This window comes from Pseudomyrmex gracilis, unplaced genomic scaffold (assembly GCF_002006095.1).
Source record: "Pseudomyrmex gracilis isolate BER0280 unplaced genomic scaffold, ASM200609v1 scaffold_94, whole genome shotgun sequence".
NCBI classification, from domain to species: domain Eukaryota; kingdom Metazoa; phylum Arthropoda; class Insecta; order Hymenoptera; family Formicidae; genus Pseudomyrmex; species Pseudomyrmex gracilis.
This window is the reverse complement of record NW_018020678.1, coordinates 266,109-277,972: the sequence shown is the minus strand read 5'-3', so window position 1 is coordinate 277,972 and position 11,864 is coordinate 266,109. Positions and strand designations below refer to the sequence as shown.

The 11,864-nt window shown below is 36.1% G+C and overlaps 2 protein-coding genes across 2 annotated transcripts in view; both read left to right on the top strand.

Moving 5' to 3' along the window:
• Positions 1-7,594, top strand: part of LOC109855647 (hypoxia-inducible factor 1-alpha-like) — a 139,218-nt gene extending 131,624 nt beyond the window's left edge. The window contains exons 6-11 of the mRNA XM_020430113.1: positions 106-400; positions 489-630; positions 739-1,206; positions 1,334-2,308; positions 2,825-3,145; positions 3,294-7,594. Of these exons, the coding sequence (XP_020285702.1) occupies positions 106-400; positions 489-630; positions 739-1,206; positions 1,334-2,308; positions 2,825-3,104 (2,160 nt within the window). The 3' untranslated portion in view covers positions 3,105-3,145; positions 3,294-7,594. The remainder of the gene's footprint in view (positions 1-105; positions 401-488; positions 631-738; positions 1,207-1,333; positions 2,309-2,824; positions 3,146-3,293) is intronic.
• A 1,711-nt stretch (positions 7,595-9,305) lies between these two features.
• On the top strand, positions 9,306-11,861 carry LOC109855633 (DNA-directed RNA polymerase I subunit RPA12). The gene is made up of 3 exons (XM_020430094.1): positions 9,306-9,726; positions 9,870-10,086; positions 10,272-11,861. The coding sequence occupies exons 1-3, from the start codon at positions 9,591-9,593 to the stop codon at positions 10,294-10,296; spliced, it is 378 nt and encodes a 125-aa protein (XP_020285683.1). The 5' UTR covers positions 9,306-9,590; the 3' UTR covers positions 10,297-11,861.
• The last annotated feature ends 3 nt before the right edge of the window (positions 11,862-11,864 follow it).

Here is an 11,864-nt window from a genome sequence, read left to right as displayed (position 1 = left end):
ATATAATAAATATATATATATATATATATTTATATTATATAATAAATATATAATTAATATTATAATAATAAATATAATAAATGATTTACGGATGATTTATTGCAGCGCCTCGACATCAGGGGCAGAGTCAAGGTACTTCATGGCCAAAACCGGAAGACGGAAGAACCGCCGTTGGCCCTGTTTGCTCTGTGTACACCATTCGGCCCTCCCTCGTTGCTAGAGGTGCCGCAGAAGGAAGTAATGTTCAAAAGCAAACACAAACTCGATCTCGCGCTCGTAACGATGGACCAGCGAGGAAAAATGCTCTTGGGTTATTCCGACGCGGAACTAACTAATCTCGGCGGCTACGATCTAGTCCATTACGACGACCTGGCTTACGTCGCTAACGCTCATCAAGAATGTAGGTTTATCGCGGAGCAATAAATTAAAATTAAATTAAAACACACAGATGATATAATTGATTATTCTATTTTGGTTTCTGGTTTCAGTATTGAAAACCGGTGCGTCAGGCATGATAGCGTACAGATTCCAAACAAAGGACGGCGGGTGGCAGTGGCTGCAGACTAGCTCCAGGCTGGTCTACAAAAACTCGAAACCAGATTTCGTGCTTAGCACTCACCGACCTCTTATGTAAGTTTCACGTTGGTATTGCGAGAACCACTTGTGTAAATTACGAACACACACATGTTCTTTAATTAACAGGTATGCTTTTTTTTTTTTTTTTTTAATCCGTTTCAGGGAAGAGGAAGGCAGAGACTTGCTCGGCAAACGTACGATGGACTTCAAAGTCAGTTATCTGGACGCCGGCTTGACTAACAGCTACTTCGCGGACAGCGACAGTCTGACAGGGTCGGTTATGACACCGACGTTACCGGCGCAGCCAGCGCCTCAAAGAGTGAACAGGCGATACAAGACGCAACTACGGGATTTCTTGTCGACGTGCCGGAGCAAACGCACCAAGCTCACCGCTCAGTCGTCGGTCTCGCCGCCCGTGACACCCACGGTCGCGTCCGTGGATTATCTCGCAGCGGATACCAGCGCGGCAGCCGCGGTCGCAGCGGCTTACAGCAATTTAAACACCATGTATCCGACACCGTACGCGCCTACTGCGGTTGCGGCCAGCACCGATCCATCTCTGACAACTTACATCGGCCACACGGGCAATTATCATCAGACTCTTTATCCAGCGACTGCACTGGACAACAGGTAACAAGAATGAATTAATCACAACGAGATTTTTAAATACAGAACTTTGTTTTATTTAAACGTACTGAATTGCGATATTCTGACAACAAACTTTACAATGTGAATATTGTAAATTTGTTCTGCGCAGGTATCTCACTGCTGCAACGGAGAATTTGTTTCAATATAGGCCGCTGGGCTCATATTATCCGGAATATCACACCGGCACCGCGTACAACGGCTTCATCGACGTGTCGCTGCCCACGTACGAGACTCATCAGCTTACCAGCAAGACGGAAGAGAAGCTCTACTGCCAACAACTCGGCAGTGGCGAATCACCTAAATACAGCTACGTGGAGACGAGACATCCGGGTAGCGTAAGCGGCTCGCCGTACGCTGCCAGTCCGGTTGCTAGCGCGTCCACAATGCACCCGACGACGACCGACATGAACATCGTGCGCGCCGGTAGCAGGCACTCGCTGGAGGGCGGCGCGTCATCCAGCAACTCCGCCGGGAGCTCGCCGGTAACCGGCGCAGCGAACGGCGTGCTTACGCCGAAGATGGAAGACGTCAAACCTGAGGTATACGGCAACGAGGCACCGCGGCAGACCGTGCTGATGTGGGGCGCGCCGCCGTCGCGCACACCGCCCAGGAATAACGGCAGCTACAGTCCGCCGACGCCGCATTCGACCCACTCGTCCACGCACTCGACTAACGCGACCGGTGACCCGCTCAAGTCGCTCGCGGAGATGAACTCGATGAACGGAGACTGCAAGTGGCGGCAAACCTCACCCACGGATCAGCAGGTGACAGCGCCGAGTCCGCCAAGGAACAATAAAACACAGTCTCAACAGCAACAACAGCAGCAACAACAGCAACATCATCATCAACAGCAATCGCAGCAGCATCAACAATATCCAGTGACCACGTCGCAGTACCAGGCAGCCGCAGCTGCCGCGGCAGCGGCCGCCGCCGCCAACACCATCGGCTACACGCACTCTCATCCGGGCCATGGCGGGCACGGGGAAGCGGGCTCCGAGGTATGGCAAGGAGTGCAACACCACCATCACTACCAGTACTATCCCTACCACCATCACCACCCCGCACCACCAAGGCACACGCCCCAGTGAGTGTCACTGCTGCCTCACAGATTTTATTATAATTTGTCATTGCGGCGTTTCTTTTTAATAGTAAGATGATTTTTTTTTTTAATAAGAAATTACTAAAAAAAGAATGTGCTTTTGGTCTCAACTTTCACATCAAAATTACAAGTTTGATATTGCATCGACTTTTGCTTCCTTACGTTCGAAACTTATACTTTCTCCAAATCTTTTTTAATTTAATTTTCACGATTTTCACAGATCATTTTTATGCAAATAGTAATTTTCACGAATAGTGCGACACCATGTATTTGATCATCCACATTTCATCTCGTGACTTCAAAATAAATGAGATACAAATTTTTGATGGCACATTCTAGCGTATCAGTTTATTTATGAGCAAAAACCCTATTTAATTTCTTATGTGAGATTGAATTATATCATTCTTATTTATTTAAATTTAACTTAAACAAAGTGTTGGTTTTCTTAGCATTCTTGTTGGTTTGCTGTGTCTACCTTAGTACACATAAGATAACGAAAAGACCATCGTCCATTTGGTTGCAGCACGCCACCGTCAGCTGCGGGAACGGGGACGGGGGTGGGAACAGGCATGGGCATGGGCATCGGGGCGGACAACAGCACCAGCAACAGCAACAACGTCTTGTACCACCCTCCGCACCACCACCACCACCACGTAGTGGGATCATCAGCGGCAGCAGCGGCGGCGGGAATGGGCCCAACTGTCCCACAGATTCCAAACCGGACGCCGGGAGTCCTCTGCTGTCCATCTCTGAGGTGACTAACACCTTGCTCAACCAATAGCCCCTTTGTAACCTCGACATCGCATCATGTCAGTGATGAAGGTGAGTTTGAGATTGATATAATTGTGTTGTTGTAAATAAGACTCTGTGCGCATAAAATTTATAAAATCACTTTATAAAAAATAAAATTTTCTTTACGCGTTCATTACGCGTACATTAAAGTCAATGTATGTTTTTAATTTTGCTTCAGACGTTTCTGAAAGGACGTCGTTGCCGAAGAGGATTCCAAAAAGCGTCTCTGTACCATACAGATAATGTATCGATTAAAACACAGTAAGCTTATTCATATAGTACTGTAACATACTCACTACAGAGGTAATAAGCGATCTATTATTACATAACTTTTTCATCGCATTAATTTATCCGATACGTTAGATAGATGTTCTTCAGGATTCATAGATTTTGATTCTGCATGTACACTGATCGCGAGCTTGTGGATGAGAGGAGGGGAGGCAACGATCACGAGACGCCTGTTGCGAATTTTATTTATTCACCGCCTGGCGGCGACGAAAGTAGCAATAAAAGACCACCCCGTTGCAGAATGGATATAAATAAAAAAATCACGCAAATAAATCCTATACATTCCTACAAATCCTATAAATCCTCTATACAATCCTACATTCTTCTATTTTCAAAACATATATAGTAACAAACATAAAGCAACAAAGATGATTGATGAAAAAAAAATGGATTGATGAAATAAAAAAGTTTGCCAAAGGCAATCTCTTTTATGATTCCTTCTCTTCTGCAATGGAAAGCAGTGATTATTGCCGTCACTAAAGTAAAAAATAAATAAACTCTTTCGAATAAAAAAAAACAAAAAAAACGGCAATTTTATCTGAAAGCACAAAATTTGTCATTTCGGTCGGACAAATGTAACACATACACGACCTTAGTTTGTACCTATTAATAATGTATGTCGACGTGTTCGTACAATTCTAGCTTTTGTATCTCGTGTTTTTTTCTTGCGTTTATTATATAAGTTCTTTTTTTTTCAAAAAAAAAAAAAAAAAACAAAGAGATATGGATCCTGTGATATGTGTTAGGTAATTTAAACAATGTTCTCTTCGTAAAGAAAGCTTCGAATGTAATATTTATTGACGCATAAGATGACTATATGTGAAAAAAAAAAAAAAAAAAACGTGTCCGAGAAATTGGAAAAGACATAAAAGTGATGATTTTACACGAAAGCGAAAGAGATTTCGGAAAAATGTTCTCGATAACGAGATATCGATTTCTTACAAGATACGGCGTAACTACGCGTCAGAAACTGATGATTAAAAAATAAAACGACTCGAGAAGTGTATGTCATTACATGTAAGCAAGCAGTTTTGATTAATGAAGAAATACACACACTTATTAACATCTTGTTGCCTGAACAAGAGATGCAAAAATACAATATATACGTTCTCTTCCTTTTACAATAATAAACATTTTTTATTTGTTCTCCACTTTACACAGATAATGTTTTTTTTATAACAATCGAGACTCTTCAGCATCACTGAAACTTTTTGAACGAACTGTTTCCGCGCGATTCTCTCTTGGCTTCCTGTATATTTATTTCAAATAATAATTTGCAATGCAATTAATGGGCAAAGATAAAGTGCGAAAGATTTGCTTTGTGCTCTTTAAATTATTCTCTTTTTGATAGGAGGGTGAGAATCCGATTATCTGATCAAGGCGAAATAGAGTGGAAGAGATAACGCGATATTTGTAGCCTGTTAATTCGAAAAAAAAAACACAGTCTTGCCAATATTTCGTTAATAAGTTTGTAATTTTTGTACTTAATTAATTTATATACATTATTTATACGTATACGTGTAACTCGTGTTTAGCGACGCTAGAAAGCGAGAGGGAAGAGAGAGAAAGAGAGAAAAAAAAGAGAGAAATAGGCCTTCCAATACTTTTAGGTGCATTCACACTTGCAAAATCAAAAAAAAATAAAATAAAATAAAATAAAATCTCCGAGAGCGACTCTCGTTCGAATCACGAAGAAACGAGACTTCATTGCAAAAAATGAGGATATTATAGATATGTGTTGAGCACAAAAAAGAAACAAAGCTATTTTATAATATCATTGAAAGTGCTGTTATTTCCACATGCGCGCGCTTCTAAAAGAGAGCGTAACTTTACATATCCGCAGCCGCATATCAAAGTGGTAAAAGTAAAAAAATTAAAAAGAAAGAGCGATATATATATATATATATAGAAGTATATTTAGATATTCTCTTCCATATTTCTTCGATTCATCGCATTATTTATTAACTTGTAACATGTAAGACGTGTACGAGAGGCGTGTTGTGCAAAAAGAATGACTCGAGCGAATTCCATTTTTTTTTAACGCGTTTCACTCTTAAATAACGTGTGTCGTAATTTTTCTATGTTCACGTTATTCTCACTCTACTTTGATTGACTTTGCAGCTGAAAAAAAAACGCAACTTACGGTGTCGCCGAAACGTATTGCTATCGAGCGCGTGTCCTGCGATAAACAATTTATTACACGAGGAACTAAATTTTTTTTTTAACAACTTCTTCCGTACACGTATGTCGAAACATTTAAGTTGAAGTAAAGGTTATTTCGCGTGTCACGACACAATTTATCTCGCTGTCTAAAGTCTTCCCGGATGTCTTCTTCGTGTGTGCGTGCGTATCGACATATACGAATCGAACATGTATTTTTTTTTTTTTTTTTTTTATTGCTGCGGTTTGATTTTATAAGTTCTGAAACACAGAAAATTTGTAAAGCGGTTTTAGATATTCTGCAGAAGACAAAACTTGTGCGTATAGAAAATATACGCGGGACACGCCGCAGTAGTAATTCGTTTTCCAAAATCTTGTATAACCACATAGATTTTCAATTTTACCTGTTATAGCTTGCAAAAAGTATCCTCGTTTCTCTGCAATATTCTTAAACAATATATATATATATATATATATACATTATAAGAAGCGTACTATTATATTATATTATAAGTAATCAAGTCTAGTCCATTCATTAAAAAAGAAAAGCGAATTAGCGACAATATGCTTAAATTGTCATAATGTTCTCGCGAAGTTGATTTAACAGAGTCTGACAATCGTGTTTATAATTATTACCACATACGCAGTTATCCGTATTTTTTTCTCGGCGTCTCTTAAACGTGTGTAAAAATGTGTATTATTATAAGAACACACGCATATCCTTGTGCAAGATATTTTATCGACAAGTGTTTCTCGCGTTAAGTTGCGATTGCAAGGATATTTTGATGATTTAAGCATAAATTGTATATTCATTGTATATTTGAAGTAAGCTCTATCATTATATATTATATATACAATAACGAGCATAATTTTTAAGATCATAGTCAGTACAGATTTTCAAGCAGCTATATTCATATAGAGAAAAAACACGTACCTTATTTTATTTTTATTTTTTTTTTCTAGCGGGAATAAAATGAGATTGATGAGCACGACGTCATTTTACACACCGCGCAGGTGTTGTATTTAATAGCGAACACAAATTTTTACGTTACACTTCGAAATAGCATAATTTTTTCTACATTCGAAGAAAATCTTGATGAAATGAATTTGCGCGAGCGGAATAAGTACAAGTTGAAATTGGAATTACTTTTAAATAGGGGGTATATATGTAAAACGTTACACATAAAAAACAAACAAATAAACAATTTGTTAACTTTTCGTTCGAGATAGTTGATACATGTAGTAGTTCTTTATATTTCAGTACTGAGTGTTTTTGTTGATGGAAAAGTATAATGCTGAAGTGTAAAGAGAACGCAATATATATTTTCTTCTATAACTACAAGTTATCATTATTTATAAAAAGATGAAGATAGAAAGTATGCTTTAATAAAAGTAATATTGTTTTAATAGAACATTTCAGAAGAAATTGCTATTCAGAAGAAATTGCTATTTCAAAAGAAATTGCTATTTCAGAGATTTAAGTAGTGCACAGTTCAAAACTATTAAATCAATATATTCTTTCATTGAACCTTATTACAAATCGATGCAAGTAAACTTTCTCTTTCATTTGCTTTTATGTAAATAAATGCAAGTATAAAGTAAGTAGTGCTTTAATAAAAAAACTTAAACAAATGCTCTCTCGAACGAAAATCCAAGAACTGAAAGTTGATACGATAGTGAAATTATTTGCTCTCATGGACTTGTACTATCACGAAGCTACGGTACCAGTTCACCAGAGAAGATGGTTGGAGTACCACGAAACCTCGCGCAAATTCTATATTTAAATGATTATCTCTACTTGTGATACATATAATGAAAACTGTTTCATTCTTCTTTGCAAACAGTATTTCTTATCTTTACACATGTCGAATACTTATACTTATCAGTAACATGCCAAACACCAAATTTTGAATCTGGATCACTCCATCCATCTTTTTCATATAAGAAATACAGCTATTATTTATACCATTATTGCTAAGAGGATAAGTTCTACAAATAAATTTTAAAACTGTATATCAAATGTTTATATGAAATAAATTATATGATAATGTAACACATATAACTTGTGTTTTACTTAATCTAAATACCACCTACCTTTCTTTTGATTAATAACGTCTTTTCCTGTTCCTTTGATTAACAATCTTCTATTTTTTCTTGAATTTCATTATTCTTTAAACCTGCTTGTGTGTGTGCTACATTTTTTAACCACACCTGGTTCAGTAAACCTTATTACTGTATCTGACAGTCCGCAGTCTGTGCAAAGTGGGACGGGAAAATGTGCACACAAGTATTAAAAATACATGAAAAAGTATCAGGAGAACATAACTAGCGAAGAGGTGACACAAAGTTTCAAGTAGGCGGGGCAATAGGCGGAGTTTTCTTAGAATCGATTATCAATTCTAAGAATTGTGTGTGTGTGTGTGTATGTGTCCCACCCACTTAAAAATTGTGCCACTTCTTTGCTAGTTATGTTCTCCTGCTACTTCTTAGATTTTGTCAAAATTGTTTGAAAATTTTCAAAAATAGTAGGCGGAGCCATGGACGGGCTTTCTTGGAATCGATTATTAATTCTAGGAATTGCCCCGCCTACTTGAAATTTGTGCCACTTCTTTGCTAATTATGTTCTCCTGATACTTTATCTTAAAATAAATTAAAATTGAAAATTTTCAAAAGTAGACAGAGCAATGGGCGGGGCATTCTTGGAATCGATTATCAATTCTAGGAATTGCTTATTCGAAACTTTGTGCCACCTCCTTGCTAGTTATATTCTTCTGATACTTTTTAATACTTATAAGAATGTTAAGTATAAGAACAGTAGTAGAAATAACAACTGCTATGAGCAATGTACAAAATTGTATTTTTATTAATCAAAAAATATATTACATTAAAGTACTAAGTAAAGTACAGTAGGGAGCACCATATCGTGCGGCTCTAGGGAAAGTATTTCTCGAAAATTTTTTCTTTAGCTGTTTCTATTACTGCGCGCTGTTTTTCTTCGATCTCGGACCGTTGGCGGAGACCAAAGAAGAGACGGGCGATAGTAAAGCCAATAATCCAAAGAAGAAATTCCCGAAAAAAATTTCCCCTGGAGCCGCACGATATGGTGCTCCCTACTGTACTAAGAACTGTGTGCATATTTTCCCGTCCCACTTTACACAGACTGCGGACTGTCAGATACAGTAATAAGGTTTACTGAACCAGGTGTGGTTAAAAAATATAGCACACAGACAATGTTTTAGAGTCATTTTTTTAATTAAAGACGCGTTGCATTTCAATATATACAAATTATAAATATTTGTATATATTTTACTAGAGAGAAGACTAAAAGCGGCCAGACCCACAAGAAAATCAAGTCACGTGTTGTTACAAACTTGATTAAAGTAAAGTCACGTGACGGGAAGAAGAGAAAAAACAATACGTGACTAGTCACGTGACTTTACTTTAGTCACGTTGTGTGCGTACCCCCACCACCTCGGTGTTCTCAGCGCTGGTTGGCTGCTCGATCTTTGGACATAGCACAGAATAGAATGTGTCTACGTTTGAACATAACGTACCGACATATCGTGGACATGGCTACGTAGTTGCCAATGTGCACCACCCACGGACATAGCGCTGGCTTACAGAGCGGAAAAACAATTACACATTCTTTTTTGGGCCGTTCTCATGTCTGTCTTCTTTCTGATTTTACTCTTGAACACAGTAGTTATTTTCTTTTTCTGTAGTTGGCAAACCTACAGTTTTGACAAATGTTAACTTTGGGTCGAAGTAAAGACTGTGCGAATTCTTGACGATATATTGGAAGATATATAGGAAAAATGGATATATCTGATAACTCATAGGTGTATATGCAAAGATTTCCAGAATAGTTCGATGCGATTGGCCACTTTTGGAGATATCGCAAGTCTGACTTGCAACTTTATATCTGTTGTAAATCCTGCTTAAAATTAGTGTTACGTATAGGTTATGTTTCACAAGTATTTTACACCTTCATTAAATGCACTCCGATAGTTAGCATTAATTGAAGAGCATGGAAAAGAGTAATTACACTAGTTCTTTCACTACTGAACCTGGATTCTGTCCAGATTGCGGTTCGATTTTGCCTCTACTTGGTGAAAGAAAAGGAGTTACGTGTTACGCATGCAAGAGAGAATGGGGTGCTAATGGTAGGTTTGAGTGTAAACATTTGTCTTCGAAAAAAAAAAAGAAAAACTAAGACAGTATATTTCATAATGATATTAGTACGCGTTGTTACTTTTGTACATACATAATTGAGTAATGATTGATTACAATTAGTCTTGCTTCTCAGTTTTTGGTGATATGAAAATGACACACATTATTCACTTTAACTCCAAGCATACTTATATGTCCGGGAAAGAGGCTGACGATAGTGATGAGGAGACAGATGGACCGGTTGTGGATCGAAAATGCCCTCAGTGCCAAAATGACAAAATGTCTTACGCTACTCTACAATTGAGATCTGCTGATGAAGGCCAGACAGTATTTTACACCTGTACTAAATGCAAGTATGTACATGAGTTTTATTTAATTTTGTTATACTTTTATATATATAAGTATAACAAAATTAAATTTACTTATTAAAATATAATTTACTTTTATATATATATATATATAAAAGTGTTCTTTCTTTGATAATTTCTTGTGTTGCTGATGGTGCATATCAATAATAAGCAAACCATTTTATTTGCAGATTTAAAGAAACCGAAAATTCTTAATGCTATGTTGTATATATATTGTTTTTTGTCAAATATACAGCAAATAAGATTTTGTATTATATTCGATTATTTTACATGTTTATATTGTAACATTTATACATTTTGAATTTTCTGGTCAAATAGTTACACACAATCAAGAAATCTTGTAATAGGATGTTTCCAGGTAAAACACTGCCTTAATAAAACATAGAGTTTTATTTACTATACACTCAACAAATAGTAGTGAAAGAGAGTACATATATCTCTGTTGTAATTTTATATCTTTAATTTTACCTCTACCAGGTCATCAATTACATTATCGTTTTACTAACAATGCTTTGCTGTTACCTTAGTTAAGTATTAATTAAGTAATGTTCTATGTACAATGTATTTCGGGATAAAAGTTAACAATTAGTTTTAATAAATTCACATCTTGATCCACTCTCGAAATTGTTACAGTGGTCCTTGCATTAAAAAACTTCAATAGTTCAGAAAGTTTGTTGATAGATTCTTAATTCTATGTGTGCATTTACACATTGGCACTAATATCTGCCCATAGTCTAACAACAATAAGAAGTAGATATGCTATATGTCATGATAAAGGAAAAAGTGGTAACAAACCAGTTAACTCTTCATACATATTTTTTTTTTAAATAAACAGCAGAAATAAAAATATAAAAAGGATTTATAATTGCACTTTCTTAACACTCTGGTATACTTACAGCATAAGTGATAAAATAAGGAGAGAGAGAGAGAGAAATATAATAGATATATATTTATTAGTAAAGAGAACGCAATTTTCAATATTTATAAAAATTTTCGTTCTTATACACAGTGCTTAAAAAAAAAAAATGGTAACGTATATGAAGAATTTGTACATGTATGAAATATACAAAGCCTTTCTCTGGGGATCTGGAAAAGATTCTAAAAATGGATCGACAATGATAGTAAAAATAGAGACTCTCAAAGATAAAATACACTTGTTAGTGTATTACACTTGTTAATGTATTTTATCTTTGAGAGTCTCCATTTTTACTATTATTGTCTTTTAACGATATCTTACGTTATCAGTATTGTTATTCTAAAAAAATGACCAATTTAATGTTAGTTTAGAATTTTTTTTGTTTAAAAAAATAACTTCCATGTAAGTGTTAACAGTTTTTTTAAGCACCTTGTATATTTTATATAATAAAGTAATTATGGAATCAATCTTGTTTATAACAATGCTGTTATATACAATATCTCTTCTCTTTTTTAAATGCAATGTTTATACTTCCAAATATCATATGCAAATTTTTTTTCACAGTACATGGTTTATAAAAAACATGTTTTATGATAGAGTGTGATTTTGGAATAAGTATCTTTTTTTTCAAAAAAAGTGCGTGAAAGGTAGACAACTTGCTGGCTTGTAAACTGTCTACTTCCCGGGTGTCACTTAGAAGTATAATAAAACAATGTGTCACCTAACCTAACCTAACCTAACCCCATGTTGACTTATTTCAAAATCACTCTATGTATGTATATATGTATGTGTATATATATATATAATCTATATATATATTTTTTCTTACATTATTTTTTATGGGAAT